This window comes from Stegostoma tigrinum, chromosome 28 (assembly GCF_030684315.1).
Source record: "Stegostoma tigrinum isolate sSteTig4 chromosome 28, sSteTig4.hap1, whole genome shotgun sequence".
NCBI lineage: Eukaryota > Metazoa > Chordata > Chondrichthyes > Orectolobiformes > Stegostomatidae > Stegostoma > Stegostoma tigrinum.
The window spans coordinates 37,389,584-37,415,669 of NC_081381.1; the positions used below are offsets into that span (position 1 = coordinate 37,389,584).

The 26,086-nt window shown below is 45.2% G+C and overlaps 1 protein-coding gene across 9 annotated transcripts; it reads left to right on the forward strand.

Moving 5' to 3' along the window:
• The first annotated feature begins 2,549 nt into the window (after positions 1-2,549).
• LOC125466745 (F-box only protein 6-like) lies at positions 2,550-25,134 on the forward strand. 9 transcript variants are annotated; one of them, XM_048561701.2, is made up of 7 exons: positions 4,013-4,326; positions 8,124-8,240; positions 9,108-9,421; positions 16,617-16,743; positions 20,501-20,596; positions 20,920-21,055; positions 22,681-25,134. In XM_048561701.2, the coding sequence occupies exons 3-7, from the start codon at positions 9,163-9,165 to the stop codon at positions 22,813-22,815; spliced, it is 753 nt and encodes a 250-aa protein (XP_048417658.1). In that variant the 5' UTR covers positions 4,013-4,326; positions 8,124-8,240; positions 9,108-9,162; the 3' UTR covers positions 22,816-25,134. The 9 variants fall into 9 exon arrangements, with proteins under 9 accessions (XP_048417662.1, XP_059511539.1, XP_048417658.1 ...); XM_048561705.2 differs by lacking the exons at positions 4,013-4,326; positions 8,124-8,240 and adding an exon at positions 2,550-2,569; XM_059655556.1 differs by lacking the exons at positions 4,013-4,326; positions 8,124-8,240 and adding an exon at positions 3,651-3,737.
• The last annotated feature ends 952 nt before the right edge of the window (positions 25,135-26,086 follow it).

Consider the following 26,086-nt stretch of genomic DNA (forward strand, 5'->3'; position numbering starts at 1 on the left):
ACATTAAAAATATGATGTGGCATGTTCTTTGGGGAATTGAATTAAGTGAGAGATTGTGAATTATTTATTCATGTTTCACAGCAATGGCCAAATGTTCAGCATTCTGTTTTAGGTTCAATGGTAAATCTCTTGAAGAACTGACACTTGCTATAAAATTTATTCTATTTGGAACAAATATAATTGACTGAACAGTATAGATGATAGATACATAGGATGAAGTGCACATGGGATACAGATGAAGATAATAAGCGCTATAAAATTTATTCTATTTGGAACAAATATAATTGACTGAACAGTATAGATGATAGATACATAGGATGAAGTGCACATGGGATACAGATGAAGATAATAAGCATACACTGGGGAAAATGTTCATTTAGGCTCAAAAACGGAAAGCGGGATACTCAGTGAATGAGCCCCATGCAAAGTAGGCAGACCCGATGTCGGGTATTGTGCCTCAACACCAGCAATCTGCTCAGCACCTTGTGGGGCATCCTTAGCCATTTAACTGAAGAGACTTCAGTGCTGGGAACTTCCGAGAGGCTCCGAAAGCACTAGACTCTACTTGATTGAACAAACGTTCTAAAACTTGGTTAAGGCAGCTGGTAGAAATGCATGATTGTTGTACCAAAACAACATTTGATAAATTAACCTTGCAAACTCGGAACAATTCAGACATGGTAAATCGGTGCAATGAGGCCCAATTTCTCCCTCTCCTTTTTAGGTTCTCTTTGTAAACAATTTTCATTGTCTTTGCCAATCTTATAGTTCCTACTGGGCACTTTCTTTAACAAGATGAAGTAATAGTTAAGGCAGAGAATAAGAGAGGTTATAGAAGTCAATTTTCTAGGTACACCAGGTGTGTCATAACTTGTACAAGCTTTCAAGGGGTAATGTGGATGAGAGTTGTTATCTTGCTCAGGCAGTCACTTGTGGATGGGAATATCCAAGAAAACTCATAGATAGCAAAGACTGCAGATGCTGGAGTCAGAGACAACACAGCATGGAGCTGGGAGAGAGAGGCTCTGAGGTTGGGTAAGGTTGATTGTAGTACCAGAAGATACTGGCACATTGCTGAGAGAGTGTTTTTGAGGATCCGCGAAGAAGACTGTTTTTGAAGGCTCAGGATGGACTGCAGGTAGTGGTTGTCACAGTTTGAGCCAAATTGGGATGGCCTGAATGTTTTTGGAGTCTACTGGGGATGATCCAGCTTGCTTCACACTGTGTTGTCCAAGATCCAAGAGCCTAATGGTGCAGATATAAATATCATTGTCCTAGGAATGACAGGTGTAAGTCACCCTTGTCAATCATTTGAACAAGGATGTATAAACTGTGCCGAGGGAGATATTGTTAACCACCTGCTTGTAGACCCCACTCTGTTCAGTAAGCTGGGTAACCAACTTGTTAGATAATTAAGGAGTTTTCAGAATCATGATCTCAGCTGCCAGTTAATGCTGAATTACAGTTACTCTACTGAGTTGTCTTTCTGGACTCTGTTGCTCAACACTGATAAAAACTTGCATTCACCTTTCGTCTAAAACATGTGCTAAAGTTCATCACAGGATCAGAATCAGGTTTTTAAAAGAGGCATCAAATCAAAGAAGGATTAATTGGGACAGTTATTTAAAATCCGTTCAGAGTTTTAGGAAGGGCTATCAATGGTAACAGGAAGATGGGAATGGACAAGGGGCTGAAGTTATAAGAGCACAGAGTTCTTGAACGTACCTAGGGTTGGAGGAATTTATGGATAGAGAGTGAGAAGGCCAAGAATTTTGGGTGAGGATGGATATTTTAAAATGGAGCATTCAGGGACTGGGAACCAATGGTAAGCCATTGAGCCCATGGTGAACAGGATTTAGGTGCGAATGAAGAGTTTGGAAGCAGAGTTTTGAAAACACGAGGAGAACACAGAAATGGTCAAATCTGAATTTCGGAAAAGGAGTATGCCATTCAACTGATCCAGCCTGCCCTGCCATTCAATATGATCACGGCTAATCCAACACTTCAATGCATTTTAATCAGCCCATTCTCGTAACCCCACACGCCACCGGGAATCAGAAATCTATCAGTACCTTCCATAAACATCGTTGAAGTCTGAGCCTCCACAGCCTTCAGTACTAGAGAATTCCATTGATTCACAATCCGCTGAGTTAAAAGAAATCTCCGCATCTTGGACCTAAGTGATATCAGGCTTATTTTTAAATTGTGCCTGCTGGTTCTAGCTTGCTCAGCCGTATGAAACAGTTTACCCAAAGCTACCCTGCCTCTCCCTTTAAGTATAGTATTTTTTATAAATGAATACAGGAATGGTCAAATTTAAAAGTACCAGAGACATGCACACGGGTTTCAGCCACAGATCGGCTGAGACATGACGAAGCTGGGTGATATCCCAACCATGAAAGCAAGAATTGTGATAATGGAAAGCATTATCGAGTCAGACCCTTGGGTCAATAGTCTGTGGCTGCGAACAGTCTGACACAGATGAGGCAGTTGCCAGATTTGATTGTGAGGGAAGGATTTTGTGGAGATGACAGTGACTTTAATCTGGAGAAAATTTTGACTCACTCAGGTCTGTATATTGAATAAATTGCACAATAGTAGTGGTGATGTAGAACTAGCACACAAGTGAATCGTGATGCATTTGGTAACTGCACGGTCATTATTTGCTAGGTAATCCATTTATCCATGCACCTCTCATTACACTTGTAGTTAATGTTTATGGTTATAAATCTTTGTTCATTAATGACTTGCTGCCTGGCCTCTCTGACTTGTTTTATGATGCTGGCAGGTGTTAATACTGGACATCTTAGGTACCAGGCTGAAATGTGGCTTAATAGGTCATAAGTATTACTTTTGTAATTTGATTACTATGGTGGTCAGTCACTGAGCATATTCACAAAAGGCTGCCAATGTAGATTAGATTTCCTCCAGTGTGGAAACAGGCCTTTTGGCCCAACAAGTCCACACTGCCCCTTGGAGCATCCCACCCAGACCCATTCCCCTATAACCCATGTACCCTTAACACTATGGGCAATTTAGCATGGCTGATCCACCTAGCCTGCACATCTTTGGACTGTGGGAGGAAACTGGAGCACCTGGAGAAACCCACGCAGACACGAGGAGAATGTGCAAACTCCGCACAGACAGATGCCTGAGGCTGGAATTGAACCCGGGTCCCTGGTGCTGTGAGGCTGCAGTGCTAACAACTGAGCCACCATGCTGCCCCTAATTTAAAATTTAAAAAGAACACATCAATGTTTATTACTCACAAAAGGGGGAAAAATCAAAGCTGATATATCAAAGAAATATAAATTCAAGACAATCTGGAAAGAGCTTAGCTGTAGTGATTGAAATTAGGTGGATCTTTTTGAGTATGAGATTCCTGATTGGGATTGTTAATCTGAGCTAATCAGGGAGCCCTGGCTGACAGATATAAAGAAGGGATTCAGAATCTCCTCACCAACTCCCTGCATCCAGCTTACTGTAGAATTGTAAACAAAGGTGCCTTGGTAATGAGATACTGGCCTGTGCAACTATTTCATTGTCATTAACAGCAAGAAGAAAGACTCAAACTCTTTTCCCAGCAGTATCTAGTACAGACACACAACCCCAATGAAGTATCACTCTTATCTTCACTTTTCCATTCTCAGCTGATGAGGTAGTATCCTCTCACGCCACAGCAGTAGTGACCCTAACCCTGGATCAGGAGGCTTGTGTTCAAGTCCTATCTCCTCAAGGTGGGTATAATAACCTCTCTGAACAGGTTAGTTGGAAAGTTGTCGGCTGATGAGATTGTAAAATATTTGCACTCAGTGAATTTTTGCACGTTACAGATATGATTTTCTTCCTTAATGTCAAATTACTCAAACAGAGGCTTACTCAGTGAACTGAAACTGTTTGTCCTCTGACTTTTAGTGGATTGTAAAAGTTCCTTATGTAATGTGATCCTACAGAAAGCAGGCCTGCTGCTTTTGCTGCACATCACAAGTAATTTAATTCTTTCCAATAGACCTTTGTATAACATAATCTTAAAGAAACTGGCCTTCTTACGCTGCAAATTATATGCAACGTAATCGTATGGCCTGAATTAATAGTCGCAATGCTGCATTACGGCTGGAAAACTGGATATTCCGGGGGCGGGGTGGAGAAGAACTTTGAATGCAGAGGGAACTGACCGGTGTTGGAGGACCTGCATTTATGTAGCGCAAAGATGAACAGCCAATGAAATATTTTGCAGCAGGTCATCGCTGGTGCGGAATAGCCGACTGTGAGGACAGATAGCAGCGCAAGAAATGAGTGGTACAAACTGATACTAACACACAGCAGGTAGAAGTTGTAACAAGAAAATTGTTATTTCTTTTTATTGGGAGGGTGTGGGCAGAGGGTGAGCCTGCTCCCTTTCCCAGTAACAGGTGGGATAATAAATAATAATAATAATAAACGGAACATATCTGGGTGAAATGTGTTCTGCAGCATTGAGATGTTTGTTGTTTTGATATTTGCTGTGAGGTTTTAAAAGATGTGACTCTCTCCGCTGGGTTTGTGTGAACTGTTTTTTGCTCACAGTCGGGTTGTTGTTGTATTGTTTATGTGGGGGAGGGGGGTTGGAGGGTGGGAGAGTGACAGGAGCGCACACACACACACCACCCCCCCCCCACACATTCCCACCCCCACCCCCCACACATTCCCACCCCCACCCCCCACACATTCCCACCCCCACCGGGACAGAGACAGAGAACCACCCGCTTCAAGCAGCAACCTCCCGGATCCCGGGGCTCAGCGGCAGCGCGGGGGAGGGGGTAAGGAGCGGGGACAGAGGCCCCACAGGCTCAGGGGGACACGGACAGAGGGGGACACACACCCTCTCCCCACACAACCCCACCACCACCGTCTCTTCCCCCGCCCGGAGCCAGGCCCGGTGCCGTTCCTTCTGTCGGGGCCCAGCGGTCCGGATAGAACCAGGCCCCGGGACACGAAAGGAGCAGCCGACACCGACACAGACAGGACCGGGGGCGGGGGGGGGGGGGGGGGTACAGTGGGGGTGTGGGGAATTGGGTGGGGGGAAGGGAGTGGATTGGGAGGCGGGGATTGGGGAGGGTAAGAACATAGGGAGCTGCGAGAGAGAGACATCACACACTTCCCTCCTCCTGGGAGTGGGATGGAGGGTGTTGGGGGGTAAGGAGTAGGGGTGAGGGGAGAAGGCTGGGGGGAATGGGGTGGGGGGAGAAGGACCGGGGGGGCATAGAATTCTGGGGAGAGGGTTTTGAGGGAGAGGGAGTGGTGGGGAGGGAGTGGGGTGGTAGGAATGAGTGGGGGAGGGGGTGTAGGGAGAGCAGTTCTGGAGAGGGAGTGGGAGAAGGAGCGGGGGTAGGTGGTTGGGAGACAGAGTGGGGGAAGTGGGTGGGAGAGGATGGGGAATGGGTGGAAGGGGGTTTGGGGTGCCGTGGGGGATATGGTGGCAGGAGCAGGTGTGGGGGGGCAGGGAATGAATGTGGAGGGGAGGCTTTTGGAGGAGCAGGTGTGGGTTGTGGGAGCAGGGAAGGAGGGTAAGGGAAGGAGGTTGGAGGTGAGGACAGTGAGATTGGGGGTAGGGGTTTTGGGGTGTGGGAGGTGGGGGGGCTAGGGGGAGTTGGGTGCAGTAGGGGTAGGGGGTGGGGAGAGGGCAGTGGAGGGGAAGGGGGAGCAGAGGGCGGAGGCATGGGAGTTAGAGGAGGGGAACCGTGGGGACAGGGAGGGAAAAGAGATCCAGGGACATGGGTGGAGGGGGTTCTACGTGGAGGAGGGCTAACAGACAAGAAAGGGAGATGAGAGACAGATATTGTGGTGTCGTTTGGGTCGACCCTGCGATGCATGTTTGGCAGAGGAGGACCCTAAGGTAGTTGGGGAGACCATGAGGGAGGGAGGGAGAGAGAGAGAGAGAGAGAGAGACACAATTCTGGGGAGTACAAGGGTGAGGTGTAAGAAGGAGAGAGAAACCTTGGGTGAGGAGGAGTTGGGGACTGTGAGAGATGGTAAACCAGATCCTGGGGTACAGGGAGTTTGCCTGACCATTTGTAGAATATGTATAGGTCCCAAAAGATTTTACAGCCTGCAGTGTTCAGGGGAAATCGCCCAACCTTGGAAATATTTCTAATGTGGAGTTTTGATTCTGTTTTAGATGTAGCTCAATCCAGCAGCCGTCAGGAATTTCCCAAATTTGAGTGGATATGTTTTGATGCCAGTAACTGTGGATAAAGAAGTTTGTCTGATAGTTCAGTGAATAATAGAGCGATGTAGACGGAGGAGATCAGGGCAGTGGTGATGGCATTCCAGTTAGCCTCAGTACTGGGAGATAATGGGAACTGCAGATGCCGGAGAATCCAAGATAACAAAGTGTGGAGCTGGATGAACACAGCAGGACAAGCAGCATCTCAGGAGCACAAAAGCTGACGTTTCGGGCCTAGACCCTTCATCAGAGCTCTCTGATGAAGGGTCTAGGCCCGAAACGTCAGCCTTTTGTGCTCCTGAGATGCTGCTTGGCCTGCTGTGTTCATCCAGCTTCACACTTTGTTATCTTAGCCTCAGTACTGACTCTGTATCCAAGGAATGCTCCAGAGAGGCGGTTCTTTGCTGTTCACCAATCTCTGTTACCTGTGATGGTAGGGATTAGGGTGCATTGAGAAAAGGTATAGCCTTGTCTGATATGCTGGTTATGGTTTCTCAATGGTTAGTCAATAGCTGAGGCTTAAGTATGTCGAACGGGTACAAGATTAAAGCTCTGGCATTATAGTGAAATAGCATTCCTCCAGGATAGGAGAAAGAAAAAAGCAGAAGATCGTCCATTTACCTAATAATCCCTGTCTCCATTCTTAACTGTAGCCAGTGAATCACCTCTCTCTGCTTTGTTGTTATGCTTTCCCATTCCACCTGCCCCTCGTTTCTCATTGACACACCTCACTCCAGTGATATCTAAAAAGATGGCAGCTTCCGCAGGTACCCTGATTATTCCCAGTACCATTTCTCCAGTGCCTGTTTTGATGCCTCCACTGTCTCTTTTCCGTTGCTCTGCCTCAGGCTGAGCAGGAGTTTGCGGCAGCTCAGCGTTGGCAAGACCGAAAGTCCCGGTCTCAGACGCTGCAGTGAACTCCATTCCCTAGCACTCAGCTTCATTCCTGTCGCAGGCACCTGTCTCGGGAGTGAACCAGATTTTTAGCCACCATGTTTCCTGTCTGAACCTGAGATGGGCATTGGGTGACATGTCCCTGCTGTCAGTAGAGCAGCTTATTACCACCTCAGCATGTGCTGTTGAAGCCTGTGCTGGTGCTATCTAGACCATCCCAGAGCTCTACCAGCTGTTCTCTCACCTTCCACCCTGAACAAACTTGAACTCCTTCAAAACTTTGCTGCCTGTATCCTAACTCATATCAGGTCTGGTTCAACGATCAGCCTTGTGTCACCACTGAATGTCTCCTCGTGCGTAAGTTTTAAAATTCTCATCCTTGAGTTTAAAACACCTCCGTGGCCTCACTCCCTCTCCATATCAGTGACCTCCACAGGGCACTGACCCCTCTGAGGTATCTGCTTCTTCCAGTCTGGCCTCTTGCACCTGCCTGGTTTTTATTGCTGTACCTTTCGCACTTTGCCTTCATCTATGTGGGCCGCAGTGGTTCAGGATGGCGGCTTGGTGCCACCTCCTCCATTGGCAACTAAGGATGGGCAATAAGTGCCAGCACAGCGTGTGATATCCACAGCCTGTAAATGTATTATGAAGGAAAAGCTCTGAAATACCCTTCTTTTAAACCTCTCGCGGAATCCCTGCAGTGTGGAGGCTGGCCGTTTGGCCCTATTGGGACCTCACTGATCCTCCAAAGAGCAGCCCACCCAGACACACCCCATATCCCTGTAACCCCACATTTCCCCATGGCGAACCCACCTAGCCTGCACACCCCTAGAGACAATGGGCAATGTAGCATGGCCGATCCACCCTAACCTGTACAGGAGCAAACCTGTGCAGACACGAGGAGAACGCGCAAACTCCACACAGATATTGCCCAAAGCTGGAGTCGAACCTGGATTCCTGGAGCTGTTATGCAGCAGTACTAAGCACTAACCCATTGTGCCTCTTATCTTCCTTTTCCTTTAAGACGACCTTCAGAACTAACCAATTTGACTAAATCGTGAATCATCTGCCCTGAAGTCTCCACATCCGGTAAAGCCCGTTTGGTAATGGGCCTCTGAAGCACCTTCCTACTATATCACAGGTGCTGTATAAAGAAAGTTGTGATATTTAGTAAGCACCTTTTCTGACCTAAACAAAGTCACAATCACCACAGGCCTTCATAGACAGTCAATCTGTTTGAGATTGTAATTACTGTTGTAATGATAAATAATGGCAGCTGATTCTGTCCATGACAACCTCCCAGAATAGCAGTGATGAGCAAATAGTCTATTGTTAGATGTTAGCTCAGAGTTAAATATTGTCCGGGGGTGGGGGGGTGTGTGTGAGAACTTGTGAACGTGCGTCTGCATGTGTGTGTGTGTGTGAGAGAGAGAGAACTTGTGAACGTGTGTGTGCGTGTGTGTGTGTGTGTGTGTGTGTGTGTGTGTGTGAACTTCCTGATCTTTGAAGTAGTGAAACATCATCTTCTGCTTCTACCTGAGAGCGCAGATGAGCTGTTAAGTTTTAAATCTGGAACCGTAGGACTCCTTTGGTGCTGTGTGGAAAAGTTAGCTGGGCTGTGTGGCCAAGGAGAGGCTTGAACCCAGAACTTGCTGCTCAGAGGTAACAGTGGGTGAGAGAAAAGAACAAAAAAAAACCAGGAAGAGAATTTGCCAAGTTTTAAGGTGTAAAGCAGAAGGTTTGGAGGGAAATTGAGGAAAAGGTTTGTTTTTGACACCCAGAGGGTGGTAGGAATCTGTACGAGGAGGGTAGTTGAGTTGGGGAACTCTCATAATCTTTTAAAAAGTACTGGGATGAGCACATGAAATGTCATAACATTCATGGTTATGGGCTAAGAGCTGGAAAGTGGGATTTGTGTAGATAGATCAGCACAAACTTGATGGGCCGAAGGGTCTGTTCTGAGTTCAATGAATGAATCCATTTCTAACCTCTGATGTTTGGTTTACAGCCCAAAAAAGACATTCGATTTTGCAACTCGTGGGGAACTGTCTTTCTTTGAAAGTATGGCCACGATTGGAGACATGCATGAGGACGTCCTGGTGGAGATTCTGTCCTATGTTCCTGCTAGGGAGTTGGTGAGAACGTGCCGAGTGGTCTGCAGGATGTGGAAGGACTTAGTGGACGGAATCCACATATGGAAGGGAAAGTGTATTCGTGAAGGATATTTCAAAAAGAACGGGGACGTCAGTCCAAAGAATTGGAAGGTGTTTTATTTCCTGCAGAGTTTGAAGAAGAACTTGCTTAAAAACCCTTGTGCAGAAGGTAGGTTATAACTTTGTTCTTATTGCTAGTGTTGCTTTCAAGACTGAATTGTTGCTGCATCCGTCTCCATAACATTAACGAAGGGGTCTAGGCCTTTGTTGAATGGGAACAGTTACGAATCCAATACTTGGATTTGTGTCTGTATAGAAGCAAGAAATGAAAAAAAACCCCACAAGTGTGGCTTGAAAAATACAATGGCGCAGTGGGATTTAAGATGACTTGTTCATTAAAGGAAAGCAAATTACTGCAGATGCTTGAAATCAAAAACAAGCACACAAATTCTAGAGAAACTGAGCAGGTCTGGCAGCATCTGTGGAAAGAGAAACCAAATTAAAACTTGGAGTCTGAAGAGACTCATTTTTTTTTCCTTTAAGCTTTATTAGAGTAGGTGGCTTATTTGACCACTGTGGTCATGGTCCCCCTGATCTTCCGTCTCGTGCTGCTGTGTAAATACTGGTGGAAATGACCCTCTGTCTTTGCATTGCTATCACTGGATATATACCAGATGTTTGTGTATATTTTTGAATTTAGAAGCAAGGCAGACATTTGTAATACTTTGTTGTGAATATAATTCAGGTTTGATGCTATTACTTGGATTCTTTTTTTAATTGCTGTGTCTCATAATCTGTTGATTCGTCAGGTCTGGTCTTTTGATTCCTGGTTTACTTCACCTGCAGACACTGTGACTGGACAATGTTAGCAGTGGGCTGGAGCTGTTTGACAGGGAACTGTGTCTGTCTCTTGGTTGACTGCTCACTGTGTGGTAGCAGTGGTGGTTCCAGAAACTGAAACCAAAAAATGAGCCACACGGCTGCACTTATTTTGACTTAACATAAAAAGGTCATTTTCCCCACACACAGACCGATGACTGTCCTCTCTGAGACACAAAATGCAGTATTCTTTTCTTTATTCATTTCGTGGGATGAGGTCTTTACCGGCAATAAACATGGCAAACAGTTTAAGTTCATGGCTTCAGTACCTTTCTTTCACTGGACGATCCACTGTTGCAATGGAATTGATAGATTTCAGGGTTCAAGTCTTGCTGAATGAACAGCAGAGATCCATCAGTGACTCACAAAAAAGTCATTCTTGTAGGTTGCCTTGAATCAGAAGGCCTGTGAACATTCCAGTGAGTCACACAAGACAGGTCCCGCTTGGACGTGACAGTAATTGTCTGCAAGAAATACTTTGATCCAAAGAGAAATTTGATGCCAGAGATATGGTGAACCCATTGAACAATATGTGGTAATATTGCTGGAATAGTCTTCCACTTATAGATTTAGCACACTAACCAAAGAACTAATTCATGACCAATAAATTGAAAACACTCAAATTCCATAAAATAGGAAATACCCACATGTGGAATCAGAGTCACGCAGATTGGAAGCTGACCCTTTGGTCCAACCAGTCCACGTCGAATAGGATCCCAAACTAAATTAGTCTCACCTACCTGCTCCTGGCCCATATCCTTCCGAACCTTTCCTATTTGTGGACTTACCCAAATGTCTTTTAAATATTGTAACTGTACCAACGCCCACCACTTCATCTGGAAATGCATTCTACATGCAAACTATCCTCTGTTAAGACCCCTTAGGTCTCTTTTAAATCAGTCTCCTCTTATGTTAAAAATATGTCCCTAGTCTTGAAATCCTCCATCCTAGGGAAAAGGCAATGACTGTTAATGCTATCTATACCCTCATGATAAGGCTATCTCTCAGCCTCCTATGATCCAGTGGAAAAAGTCCCAGCCTATCCAACCTTTCTTTATAACTCAATCATTCCATGCCCGGAAACATCCTGGTAAATGTCTCCAGCTTGATATCTTTCCTATAATTGGACAACCAGAAGTGGACACACTATTACAGAAGAGGTCTGATCAATGACCTATTTAACATCAACATGATGCCCTAACTCCTAGACTCAAAGGACTGAGCAATGAAGACATTTTTAACCTCCCTGTCTACCTTTGGAAAAAGCCAGACCTTTGAATCAGATCCGCCATGTTAGATTCAAAGATGTTACAGAGAAACACCATCTCCAGGATGTGGACACAGCGTATCCAACCAGCTCATCTACAAAAGGCGATGGGTAAGAAGACTTTAACTATATTGTCAACAATAGCCGAGTCGGAGACACCAACAAAATTTATGCTTCTCGCTGAAATGGACCAAAGTAGCAGATAAATGTATCAGAGATAACGGGAACTGCAGATGCTGGAGAATTCCAAGATAATAAAATGTGAGGCTGGATGAACACAGCAGGCCAAGTAGCATCTCAGGAGCGCAAAAGCTGACGTTTCGGGCCTAGACCCTTCATCAGAGAGGGGGATGGGGAGAGGGAACTGGAATAAATAGGGAGAGAGGGGGAGGCGGACCGAAGATGGAGAGTAAAGAAGATAGGTGGAGAGAGTATAGGTGGGGAGGTAGGGAGGGGATAGGTCAGTCCAGGGAAGACGGACAGGTCAAGGAGGTGGGATGAGGTTAGTAGGTAGCTGGGGGTGCGGCTTGGGGTGGGAGGAAGGGATGGGTGAGAGGAAGAACCGGTTAGGGAGGCAGAGACAGGTTGGACTGGTTTTGGGATGCAGTGGGTGGGGGGGAAGAGCTGGGCTGGTTGTGTGGTGCAGTGGGGGGAGGGGACGAACTGGGCTGGTTTAGGGATGCAGTAGGGGAAGGGGAGATTTTGAAACTGGTGAAGTCCACATTGATACCATATGGCTGCAGGGTTCCCAGGCGGAATATGAGTTGCTGTTCCTGCAACCTTCGGGTGGCATCATTGTGGCAGTGCAGGAGGCCCATGATGGACATGTCATCTAGAGAATGGGAGGGGGAGTGGAAATGGTTTGCGACTGGGAGGTGCAGTTGTTTGTTGCGAACTGAGCGGAGGTGTTCTGCAAAGCGGTCCCCAAGCCTCCGCTTGGTTTCCCCAATGTAGAGGAAGCCGCACCGGGTACAGTGGATGCAGTATACCACATTGGCAGATGTGCAGGTGAACCTCTGCTTAATGTGGAATGTCATCTTGGGGCCTGGGATAGGGGTGAGGGAGGAGGTGTGGGGACAAGTGTAGCATTTCCTGCGGTTGCAGGGGAAGGTGCCGGGTGTGGTGGGGTTGGAGGGCAGTGTGGAGCGAACAAGGGAGTCACGGAGAGAGTGGTCTCCCGGAAAGCAGACAGGGGTGGGGATGGAAAAATGTCTTGGGTGGTGGGGTCGGATTGTAAATGGCGGAAGTGTCGGAGGATGATGCGTTGTATCCGGAGGTTGGTAGGGTGGTGTGTGAGAACGAGGGGGATCCTCTTGGGGCGGTTGTGGCGGGGGCGGGGTGTGAGGGATGTGTTGCGGGAAATACGGGAGACGCGGTCAAGGGCGTTCTCGATGACTGTGGGGTGAAAGTTGCGGTCCTTAAAGAACTTGGACATCTGGGATGTGCGGGAGTGGAATGTCTTATCGTGGGGGCGGAGGCGGAGGAATTGGGAATAGGGGATGGAATTTCTGCAGGAGGGTGGGTGGGAGGAGGTGTATTCTAGGTAGCTGTGCGAGTCGGTGGGCTTGAAATGGACATCAGTTACAAGCTGGTTGCCTGAGATGGAGACTGAGAGGTCGAGGAAGGTGAGGGATCTGCTGGAGATGGCCCAGGTGAACTGAAGGTTGGGGTGGAAGGTGTTGGTGAAGTGGATGAACTGTTCGAGCTCCTCTGGGGAGCAAGAGGTGGCGCCGATACAGTCATCAATGTACCGGAGGAAGAGGTGGGGTTTGGGACCTGTGTAGGTGCGAAAGAGGGACTGTGGAACAAACCTTCAGTTCACCTGGGCCATCTCCAGCAGATCCCTCACCTTCCTCGACCTCTCAGTCTCCATCTCAGGCAACCAGCTTGTAACTGATGTCCATTTCAAGCCCACCGACTCGCACAGCTACCTAGAATACACCTCCTCCCACCCACCCTCCTGCAAAAATTCCATCCCCTATTCCCAATTCCTCCGCCTCCGCCGCATCTGCTCCCACGATAAGACATTCCGCTCCCGCACATCCCAGATGTCCAAGTTCTTTAAGGACCGCAACTTTCCCCCCACATTGATCGAGAACGCCCTTGACCGCGTCTCCCGTATTTGCCGCAACACATCCCTCACACCCCGCCCCCGCCACAACTGCCCTAAGAGGATCCCCCTCGTTCTCACACACCACCCTACCAACCTCCGGATACAACGCATCATCCTCCGACACTTCCGCCATTTACAATCCGACCCCACCACCCAAGACATTTTTCCATCCCCACCCCTGTCTGCTTTCCGGGAGACCACTCTCTCCGTGACTCCCTTGTTCGCTCCACACTGCCCTCCAACCCCACCACACCCGGCACCTTCCCCTGCAACCGCAGGAAATGCTACACTTGTCCCCACACCTCCTCCCTCACCCCTATCCCAGGCCCCAAGATGACATTCCACATTAAGCAGAGGTTCACCTGCACATCTGCCAATGTGGTATACTGCATCCACTGTACCCGGTGCGGCTTCCTCTACATTGGGGAAACCAAGCGGAGGCTTGGGGACCGCTTTGCAGAACACCTCCGCTCAGTTCGCAACAAACAACTGCACCTCCCAGTCGCAAACCATTTCCACTCCCCCTCCCATTCTCTAGATGACATGTCCATCATGGGCCTCCTGCACTGCCACAATGATGCCACCCGAAGGTTGCAGGAACAGCAACTCATATTCCGCCTGGGAACCCTGCAGCCATATGGTATCAATGTGGACTTCACCAGTTTCAAAATCTCCCCTTCCCCCACCGCATCCCAAAACCAGCCCAGTTCGTCCCCTCCCTCCACTGCACCACACAACCAGCCTAGCTCTTCCCCTCCCCCCACTGCATCCCAAAACCAGCCCGACCTGTCTCTGCCTCCCTAACCTCTTCTTCCTCTCACCCATCCCTTCCTCCCACCCCAAGCCGCACCCCCGTCTACCTACTAACCTCATCCCACCTCCTTGACCTGTCCGTCTTCCCTGGACTGACCTATCCCCACCTATACTCTCTCCACCTATCTTCTTTACTCTCCATCTTCGGTCCGCCTCCCCCTCTCTCCCTATTTATTCCAGTTCCCTCTCCCCATCCCCCTCTCTGATGAAGGGTCTAGGCCCGAAACGTCAGCTTTTGCGCTCCTGAGATGCTGCTTGGCCTGCTGTGTTCATCCAGCCTCACATTTTATTATAGCAGAGAAATGTATCTGTCTTTGTGGTGGGGACTGCAGGTTTGCAAGATGTTGAAGGATTCTTGGTGAATTGAAATTACTCAAAGAAAATGAGATAGTTGAGCGAATCAGTTCACCTCCATGGATATCAAATGAAGTCATTGTTGTCCACAAAAATTGCACAAGTAGTTGGTCAATTGAGCAATCGTTTCAGGTGAATGTCCACTTCCTAGGATCCTTGAAGTATCCAGTTCATTTCAGGGCTCCACACTCTTGACAACACTTAACATGCGATGGAGTTTTCTTCAGATACCTGCCACGCAAAGCAGATATCTTACAATTTTTGTTAGTTACAAAGTTGTGTTTCACTTCCACAGAATGCCCAAACAGCTAAGTTTTTGACCTACTGCAGTCCAGATGACTTTTCTTCAGACTTATCAGACTGAACCTAATTAATGTCATTGTCTGTGGAAGGGACAAAGCTGAACATGCTCTGTGGTGCTCACTTGACTCAGATCTCACAGTTTGCTGAACAAAAACAAAGGCATATGTGTGGCATCTGAGTTGACTTTACAGGGTCTGCAGTAACAGCAGTTGGTTAAAGCCGTTCATGTGCTTCTTAAATTTTTAAGGTGAAAGAGTTGGTGTTGTTTACCCATAGTATGAACTGTTCTCAGAAATTCCTTCTCAAATGTGTACAGACTGTGAAGCCTGATGAGAAGCTACTGTGAAAAGATGTAAAATGGAAATGGGCAGTCACACTGCAATGTCTAACACATTACATATGAAGCTAGCATCTCTACTACACCTCATGCATTTTAACCCACATTGGGAACACATGTCATAACAGGTGCATCAGGAAATCTGTACTCTCACGCTGCATTGAAGGAAGTGTATAACTGCCAATGAATCATGCTCATTGTTCGAAACTGCAGATTCTTTGCTGGTATGTGCCAAGCGGTTACCTGCATCTATACACGAGAGCATTGACATATACAACTATGCAGTAGGGTTACAGGGAAATGGTGTAGGGGGTGGGTCTGGGTGGGATGCTCTTCAGAGGGTTGGTGTGTACTTGATGGGCCAAATGGCCCGTTTCCACATTGTGGGGATTCTGTGTTGAGTAGAAAGCTCTCTTATCACACTGATTATCAATCCCTGACCACGTTGTTAGCCACATCAGGAATGGGTCTTTGAAATTTACACATCTATGATGTGGAAATGTTGGCATTGGACTGGTGTGGACAAAGTCAGAAGTCAGATGACACCATGTTGTAGTCTAACAGGTTCGTTTGAAATCACAAGTTTTCATAGCACTGCTCTTTTGTCAGGTGATTTCAAATTAACCTGTCGGACTGTAAGCCGGTTTTGTGTGATTTTCTGACTTGCTGCACACATCAACATAGCCTGATCGTAGTCTTCATTACATACTCATTGTTCGTTGAGTATTTGTGGGTTCATGCAACTAACTAGCCGATGTGCTTCACAGTATTACTATCGCAGAGATAACGTTTGTAATTGTGAAGCAACTTGTGATGTTGAAAAGAAAACCGCAGGGAATCTGGCCACTTTAAAAAGAGGTGAAGGCAGAATCAGCAGCGCACAGCGTGTTGCCGAAAGCAGGAGACCGTACTGAGAAACAGTCAAGAGGACCTGATCCTGTACCGCAGAGTACGCAACAAACACACAATGTCTGATAACACTAACAATTGCATGTGCAACATGAGCAGTTGTTTTCAAAGCACTGCACTGACGTGTGTGCCATTTTGCTTGAGAGTAACACCTGCCACTGTCCTTGAGATGAGCAATGTGATTGTTCGGGCATTTAGCAATGTTTTGATGTATGGCAAAATTCCTTAGAAGCTGTGTAAAATGCACACTCTGTGTGAGATCAGTTCAATTATAACCTACACAGAGTAAAATTCTGAACCTGCTGTTATTGTGGTTTAGCTGTGTGCTGGAGCATAAATGAAAGTCCTTGCTGATTTAATCTACCTTCTTTTATTTTCTTTTCCTATAGAAGGTTTTAATCATTGGACAATTGACCATAGTGGTGGTGATGAATGGAAAATAGAAGCCTTACCAGGTGTCCTTGGATCTGCCTTTCCCGATAGACATATAAAAAATTATTTTGTGACATCTTACGGGTAAGGATTCCATTACACAGTGACTATCAGACACAGTTCATTCCGTAAACCACCTTGGTACTGCCTCTCTTTACCTTTCCTCATCATGTGGAAGCACAATTTCAGCACTTAGTCCATTAGTCACGTTGCCTTTGGGAGCTTGAATCAAACATCTTTTTATCCCTTCACCATTCTCAACTTAGGATGACAGTTAACTATTGTCTGAGTAATGCTGCAACAGCTGGTTAGATCCCTTTTGCAATGTCCCCTAAATGGTGAAAACGAAATCCCTCCATCTGGTATATCATCATTCTTACACATCTAGTCTTTGAACCTTTATCTTTATCTCTTTCTCTCTCCCATGCTCCCGCTTCCCCTCTCTCATTCTCTCATGCACACGCTCTTGTACACAGTGGAAGATAATTGTAATTGTTGAAAGCCAGTCACCTCAGCTCCGTGGCATCTCTGCAGGAGTTCCTCAGGATAATGCCCTAGGCCTGACTGTCAGCTGCTTCATCAATGACCTTCAGTGTCATTCAAGACTCCCCAGTCCATGTCCATGTCCAATCTCCATATTTGAGGTGACAAGTAACAAGTAATATTTGCACTACACAAGGTCCTATCAATGACCAGCTCCAACAAGAGAGACTGTAACTATTGCCCCTTGACATTCATGGGCATTGCCATTTCTGAACTGAACCCACCTGTCAACATCCTGCAGGTTACCATTGACTAGAAACAGAACTGGACCAGCCATACAACTACCGTGACTACAAAAGCAGGTCAAAGGCAATGAGTAAGTCACCTACTGACTCCCCAGAGCTTATCCACCTAAAAGGCCCTTGTCAGGTGTGATGGAGTACTCTCCACTTGCCTGGATAGGTGCAGCTCTAACAAGAGCTTGACACCATCCAGGACAAAGCAGCCCACTTGACTGGCATCACATCCACAAGCATCCACTCCCTCCCTCACTGACGCTCATGGGCAGCAGTGTGTACCATCTATAAGATGCACTGCAGAAGTTCACCAAGGCTACTTAGACAGTACCTTGGAGACTCATGGTCATTACTATCTGGAAGGACAAGAGCAACACTTTTAGAACCAAGTTCCCTTCCAAGTCACTGTCAATCCTGACTAGGAAATATATCAGCATTGCTTTCCTGTCACCGGGTCAAAAGCCTGGAACTCCATGCCTAATGGTATTATAGATGTACCTACACCTGGTGGACTGCAGTTAATGAAGGTAGTTCAACACCGCTTCCTCAAGGGCAATTATTGGTTCCCTACCCACTGCCCGTATCCCTGATGAACATATTAAATAAAAGCATGTACTTCAAAGTACAGCCACTCATCTTGCTTATCATTCTCGCCCTCTCCCATCCTTTGTTCTATTCTCAATTTCTCTCTCTGCCCTGTCCGTTTTACGCCCTTGCACTCTTGCTTTTTCTCTCCAGCTCTTGTTCATGCTCATTCTGTCATTTGCTCTCTCTCACCATTTCTTTTACCGTCCTGACTCTCTGTTGCTCTTGCCCTTGCTGTTTCTTCTCCTCTTTGTCTTTGTCACCATGTGTCTGCCTACCTGCCTCTCACCTTCGCACGCGCTCTCGCTCTCCCCCTTGTGCTTGTTCTCGCTCACTGTCTCTTACCTGCTCCCAAACCCCACCTTCAAGCACCTGGGACGTGATGCCTCCTGACTGTTTATTCTCCTTTCCCACATTTCTTTACATTCTAGGTCACTCCTTGTCAGGCTACAATTTGGACCTCTGTCCATTTGGTATTGAATTAAAAGGGAAGTTCTCATCAGGTGAAACAGTTTGTTGATATTGTTTACTGCCATACTAAAAGGTCTTGTGGTTGGTTTGAGCTCGCTCATCCTGTTTGAAAACGGCATCGATTGGCCTAGCCCTTGAGCCGGAAGCAGTTGTGAGGAAGCGAGTAGAGTTTGTGAAGAAAGGAAATGCAGATAATGGGTAACTGCAGCTTTTATTCGAGCTCATCAATCCTGGGTGGTCACTGGCTCGTCTGGATTAGGCTTTGGCCCATCCGCAGACCCAGCACGGAGCCAAGGGTCATTCAGGGCTCATCCACCTTCTGTGCAGAGGTAGCTCACTGTAGCTTCCAGTGGATTGGATGATAATCTCGCCCTTTGACATTTTTCTACACGGTCAGTCCTAGCTGATTTGCAGCACTCTCTCTTTCAAGTCAAAGGGTTCAAGTCCCATTTGAGGACCTTCACAGTATTGAGCAACGCAGAACTGAGGGAATGTCCCCACACCAATAATGCTGCCAGCTAGATGTTAAGTCAAAGCAGAATCTGCCCCCTGAGGTGGGTGTAAAATACCTATGGTTCTGGTGTTAGTATGGCACAGCAGGATGCCATTCAGTCCATGATGGCTGTCTATTGAGCGCCCCAATCAACCCCATTGCTTTAGCCTGGCTGCAGGTTTATTTTCCTGAAGTGTTGATTCTGTTTCCTTTAGGATTTGTTAATTGTTTCTGCTTCCACCACCTCAAGGGCAGCAACGCATGAACAGACCATTAACAGACATTGCAAAATAAAGTTCGTCCCCTCATACTGTCTTGTCATTCTCGCACAGAACCTTAAAATGTACCCCTTGGAGCTCGATGGCAACAATTTTTCTTTGGCTACCCTACCTGCCATGTACATCTTTTATTAATTGTTTCCTCAAAACCCTTTGCTTCAAAGGAAAGAACACCAACCTTTCTAAACTAATCTTTTTGCCAAATTCCCTCATCCCTGGAAGCTTTCTGGTGTAAATCTGCTCTGTACCTCAAAGATCTTCTCATCCCTAGTGAACTGTGGTGATCAGAACTGGATGCAATACTTTAGTTATGACATAACCAGAGCTTTATAAAATATAATTTATCTGCTCTTGTGCTCTACATCTCTGTTTATAAAGCCAAAGATCTAATATACTCTGCTTATTATGCTCTGAATTTAACCTGCCACCTTCGAAGGTCCTTATTTCCCTCTACTGCCTTTAATTTAGTAGCCTTAAGTCTATATCACCTGGCACTATCACTTCTCTACATGAAACTCCTTTTGCTACCTGTCGCCCCAATCTGCTGAGTAAAAACTGAAAGAACTGTGGATGATAGAAATCAGAAACAAAAACAGAAATTGCTGGAAAAGCTCAGCAGGTCTGGCAGCATCTGTGGAGAGAAAGCAGAATTAATCTGAGGAGGAATCACTGGACCCGAAACGTTAACTCTGATTTCTCTCTGCGGATACTGCCAGACCTCCTGAGCTTTTCTCGCAGTTTGTTTTTGTCCCCGACCTGCTGGCCCATCTATGACCTGTTGCAGTTGATTGGTGTCATCTTCACTTGTCTGTGACCCCTCAGAATTTAGAATCATTGACACATTTTCAACTGTTTCTCATTTTCCAATCTCCCAAGTTGTATCTATCCCAAAAAGTTCCTGCCGAGGTCCTAACATCGAAGTCTGGAAAATGCTAGCATCTACTGCCTTTCGATCTGAAAAACAACTATTTACCACAACACATTGTCTTATGTCCTGAAGCCATTATTTTGAAGAAGATCCAGTGGCATTTTCCCTGACCCCATGACAAATATTTGTTTGCCAATCAATATGACTATAAACTCGTTGATCTGATCATTATCACATTATCTATCATTTTTCTGCATTACAACGTGACTACATTGGCTAATATCCTGGCATCATGAACAATACTTTATAAATGTAAGTTCTTTTTTCCTTGTTCTGAACAAAGTCTCTCTGTGTCACTCACTGACAGCTTATGCCAGAAATCCCAGCTTATTGATCTAGTGGCAAATGGACTATGGGAAAATCTGCTCGATGAGTTTCAGCCTAAGATTGTAGTGAGTGATTGGTAAGTATTGTACCTGCCATACCATAATACTTGATTGGCTATCAGTGAAATGAACTTATTCCAGCATTAAAGACTGTATAGAGCAAAATGTACAGACTAAACACTAAATTGGAAAAGTGTATAAATCATTCATATATATTAATAATGAGGGAACAAAGGATGGACAGCAAGTGTTAGAGATGAGCCATCACCAGCATATATGTGTGTTGAATGGTTTCTTACTGTTGAAAAGTTAATGTAAACTTAGTGGTTCTGGACAAGATTATGTCTGATCTGCTGTGTCAATTATTGTCCTGAGCTAGTATTGGAATACCATCCTGCAGGTATGCAGCAAGACAGGACTGTGGCTGTGTGTATAGTCTGGAGGTGAAGCTGCTCTCTAAAACTAAGACCGTCCTCAAGAGGTACAAATCAAAGGAGATCAAAATCCCACAGTGGAGTGATGCAGAATGGAACCAGGTACTTATTTTTGTTTGACTCCATTTTCTTTGTCTAGAGCTCCCTCACCTTTACAGCTTCTTTAACTAGTTGACCTTTGATTACTGTGTCAAACAGTGATGGTGCCAAAGAAAGCTACTGCCTTTCAATCTCCTATTTCCCCTGTTTGTCCTCAATACCATTGCTCCCTTGTCTCACTCCACACTGCTCTTCCCTATTTCCCTTCTCCACCTTCCCTCAGATTTCCCCTTACTGTGAGTCTCTATTCTCAACATAGGCCAGCTAGTTGACTGCAAAGGTGTTTAAGTTGTTCCAGAGAGATAGTAGGAACTGCAGATGCTGGAGAATGAGATAACAAGGTGTAGAACTGGAAGTACACAGCAGGCCAAGCAGCATCAGAGGAGCAGGAAAGCTGACGCTTTGGGTCTAAACCCTTCGTTCCTTTCCTTATCCATGGTCTACATGTGCTTTCAGGAGATGGGCATCCAAATGTACGTGATGATTCTCAAGAGATAGTAAGAACTGCAGATGCTGGAGTCAGAGATAACTGACTGGAGGAATACAGCGGGCCAGGCAGCATCAGAGGAGCAGGAAAGTTGATGGGTCCTGACCCAAAACTTCATCTTTTCTGCTCCTCTGCTGCCTGGCCTGCGGTGTTCCTCCAGCTCCACACTCCATGTGATGATATTATGGTTTTAACAAGTGCATTTCATCCTGTTTCCTTTTATGAAGAAAGGTTGAGACAGAGGTACCAAGCAGTCTGCTCCAAGTCAATGAAGTAAACAGCTTGCGAGGCCTTTGGTTTTTATTTATATAAAGTTGGAACAAAAGAAGCAGCATGAATGGGTAGAGAGATAATGGGAACTGCAGATGCTGGAGAATCCGAGATAACAAAGTGTGAAGCTGGATGAACACAGCAGGCCAAGCAGCATCTTAGGAGCACAAAAGCTGACGTTTTGGGCCTAGACCCTTCATCCATGAATGGGTGGAGTCAGGCTCCGACAGAACCAGGTTTCAGTTCAGCTTTCAGCAGTTGCTGAGGTCTTGAAGCTGCATGTGAAAGCTATTATTCCTCCGTCTGTTACAGCTAAAATTTGGGATTCCCTCTCATGCGGGAAGTACATATGAGACAATCTAATTTACTGAATTTACGCTTACCAAGGATGTGTTTATGGAATGTTACTGTATTGGAACAGTCACTGCTTAGTAGTTAAATAAGCAATTATTCTGTTAAGATTTCCAACAAAGTCAGACCTGTTCTTCTGTGTTTTGTTTGTATTTTAATAACATGATTAGAATAAAGTCTGTTTTGCTTCAAGCCAAGTAATCAGATCAATCAAATTGCATATGGAATGTAGCACCTTACACTTGCCTTCAAATAAAAAAAAGGGATGGTTTAGAGGGAGTTTGGCCTGGTCCATAATACTTGGGTACAAGGTGATGGTACCAGTTGTATCACCACCATTGCTGCCCTGGTGGAAATCGAATCATTTAGCACCGACTGGGAGTTGGACCTGCGACTGTGTTGCTCTTTAGTGCTTTAGCTTTCTATTTAAGTTCCTATCTGCACCCTGTAAAAACAAGGATATACATGCAAATCATTCATTCATGTGCTATTCTAACAGGTGATACTTCTTGCATTACAGTTGACCCATGTTTTTGAAGCCTATGGTCGTGGTGTTCGGTTTGTCTGGTTTTCACATAAAGGGCAGGACACACAGTTCTGGGCAGGATGGTATGGAGTACGAGTCACAAACAGTAGCGTTACCGTAGAACCATGAATGTACTGAGACTGGACTCCAATTGGATGAAGAAGACCAAATATTTTCCCAAACTGTAAACGAGAAACAAAATGCCACAGATGCTGGAAATCTGACAAATTTCTGGAAAGACCAGGAAAAGCCAGAAAACACTCAACAAATCTGGCATCTTCTGTGGAGAGAATAAAAATTAACATTTCAGGACAGTTCTGATGCAAGACTTTAATGTCAGTTGTGTTTCTCTCTCTCTGTAGAAGCTGCTCGACCTGGATGTTTTCTAACATGTTAGGCTTTATCAAAGAGAATTATCAAAAGGTTTGCAATTTATGTTTGTACCTTTGATATGAGAATATCATGGATTTCACTTTATTATTTCATCAACTGCCGGGGAAAACTGTCACCTTTTTGACGGCTGTTTTCTGCAGAGGGTCGAAATAACATAAAGTGTTAAAAAAAGCACTGACATGTTTATTGCTAACTTTGATCTGTTGATCCCAGAGATTCATCTAGAACTTAGCTTCACTTGCACTGAACCGGGTAAACTGAACTGGACTGGAAAAATCTGGTGGAAAGAAGACATGAGAGAGGAACCTGACCCTTTTTCAGATTGAAGAGGAAGTGCTTCAGGCAAATCTTGTTAAAGATGTTGTCCCCATTTGTGAGTGGTTTGCACTGGGTGGTCCTCCAGTTCAGACAGGTGAGTGGAATCTCTCTAGGACCCCGAGAGCTGAATACCTGTTAAAAGAGCTGGAAGGTTAAATCCCTTAAACTAGGAGCCTTCTTTGGAAAAGGAAACCATTTCTCAGAACACTGACTACTTTTAGAAGGTTTTACATTTTTTTCCACTCTTGCCAGCTGCATATTTTGGAAAAACAAAAGTCCTTTCCCATTTACTGGCTTTGAGGTAATTAAAGCCAGGTTGCTGTTGAATCTGTGGGATTGATGTTGAAGTGTTTAAGGTTAGTGATGTGGCCAGCACTGCACCACCCCTTTGCCTCTCAACACCGCGACATCACTCACTTTAACAAACGTGCCATTGTATCTTAAACACTGGCTGGAGGAATTTCCTGGAATATCGCGGCACAATATAGGTACAAATAATTTGCTCATTTGGCTCATCAGTTCAATTGATGAGTCGACCCAGTGTGTATGGAGTTCATTGTATTTTAGATTAAATAGTTTCTGATGGGAGAGTTTGTCCATTAACACTTATGTATTCCAAGCTTCCTTGAACTGGGTCTCCTTTCGTCCATTTAGCTCAATTTTGGTTGAGGCAAATACTTTGTATATAAAACAGTAAAGTCACTTCAGTTTTCACACGGCATACCATTGACATAGCACACAGATCTGCGTGGTTCCATTTTGTCTCTTTACCATCCTCCCCTGACCACAGGAAAAGGAAAACCTTTTCCAACCACTTTTTAATCATGCAGAAGGTTTCACTTTCTTCATTTTGTCATGTTTTTTGGGGCATTGTCTCTCAACGCTGTTCATAATTAAAGGGGTTTTAATTCTGTTTGCTGCTCTTTGAACCCTGATGTTCACCCATTTTTTTTCCCCCTGCCACCAACGTAAGTAGAAGGGTGGGCAGAGTGTACACATGTTGCTGTACCACATCTGACAGAAACATCACTGAGTACAATTTCAACCTGTGAACATACTATGCTTGAGATTAACCTGCTTTAGCTGAACTGTGTTCATACATTCCAAATCACTAAATAGAGCGTTGCTATCTTGTGAACGATCCAGAGGTACTTGTCATTGAAATACACGTTTGTTCATTTCTGAGGTAACTCTGCTGTGTGATTGGTGGGCTGGAGCCACGAAATCACAAAGCTTCTGGTCAACTGAAATGAAAACAAATTCAGCTTGAAACATACTACAGGCTGGTCTCTTTAAAGGGGTGACTGTGAACTTGTCTGTCTTATCGTGCACATTGGATTCCTGCCATGTGGTGAACTGGAGAGGCTGACCTGAATTAATTCATTGGCTCTTTTGGGCTCTTCATGGGTACTAAAATAAATTTGTAAAATTGTCTTATTTTCATAATTTGAGGAACTTAAAATTTGTGTCTAAACTTCAGTGACCATGGTGAAAGAGCTTTTGCACTGGTGAAATCTCACTTACTGACTGTAAGGATAAGCTGCGGGCAATGCTGATAGCCACCAAAGCATCAATATAGCTTGATTAAGATAAACCATTATATATCTTCTGAATATACTGTAAATGAGCACTGTCTGTATTTGCCTCTGTTTGAGCCCAACTGTTTTGTGCAAATGCCTTCTGTAAACTGTTACTGCAGAGATGATATGTAATAAAGTATTTGTTGAATACTCAAAAGTAGTTCAAATTTTTCTGAGTAGGTTAGATCAATAGCAATACAGCAGCTAAATGAGGCATGTCCTTGGGAATAATTGTGCCTTAAGGCAGATTATTAACAAAATTAGTCATTCTGCTTCTCAGTCAATCAGATGTGACAAATCTTAAAGCCTTTTCTTTCCCAAAGTTTAAATAAATCTAACATTTCTGACTTCTCAGGAGGATGTCACTGCTCTGATCTATTACTTGGATGTAGGAAAGAGATTTTGAATGTTTCAATGGAGTTTTTTAGTGACTGAATGCAGTGACATTGTAAATAAGTCTGGGAACAGGAAGCCCTCACTTAAAAGTTGCTGAAAGCCCTCTAAGAGCCAAAGGTGAAATAGAAGTTGGGTTCTGTAGGACTTTGCTTATCAAAAATCGCTAGCCCTATGCCTTTTAAGTTTTAATACTTGACATTGCTAAGTTCCTGTATCGGTAAATAAAATATTTTCAAAAATGAAATAAGCTTAAAAGTATGAAAGAAAAATGCAATTTGCTATTCAGTATCTCCTTGTTGACTGCCATCCTGCTTCTTGAATTTTTTTCCCCCTAATCCTTCTGGATGTTACAGACCTTCCCACTCCATTCTTGCAAGTTCAGGGCTTCTTCCAATCCATCAGCTGTTCCTGTTCCTCATTCTCTGTCTCTCTGCTTTGATTTCTTGGACTTGTGTTGCCAACCAAAGCCCAGATCCAACCTGAAGCCAGAGCGTTAATGATGTGGAGGTGAGAATCCTGATGGTGGAGAATTGCTGGGGTTTTTACAATCCACTTTTTGAAAGTCTGTTTCTGTTTGGTCTCCTCTCCTGAATCCTCAGTGGGAGGATGGAGAAAAAACGGCAGCAAGGTGAGGGCAGCATTGAAAATAATTGAAGAACATCATGGTTAGCAAAAGCTCCACCTAAAAATCCACCTATTCACTGAAACTTTGT

What these genes read in the sequence shown, in the direction of transcription:
- LOC125466745 (XM_048561696.2), top strand. Translation starts at nt 5,805, where the DNA reads ATGAGAGACAGATATTGTGGTGTCGTTTGGGTCGACCCTGCGATGCAT. An exon ending in TAAAAACCCTTGTGCAGAAG is followed by an intron (nt 9,422 to 16,616) that starts GTAGGTTATAAC and finishes CTTTTCCTATAG; the next exon opens with AAGGTTTTAATCATTGGACA. An exon ending in GTGATGCAGAATGGAACCAG is followed by an intron (nt 21,056 to 22,680) that starts GTACTTATTTTT and finishes CTTGCATTACAG; the next exon opens with TTGACCCATGTTTTTGAAGC.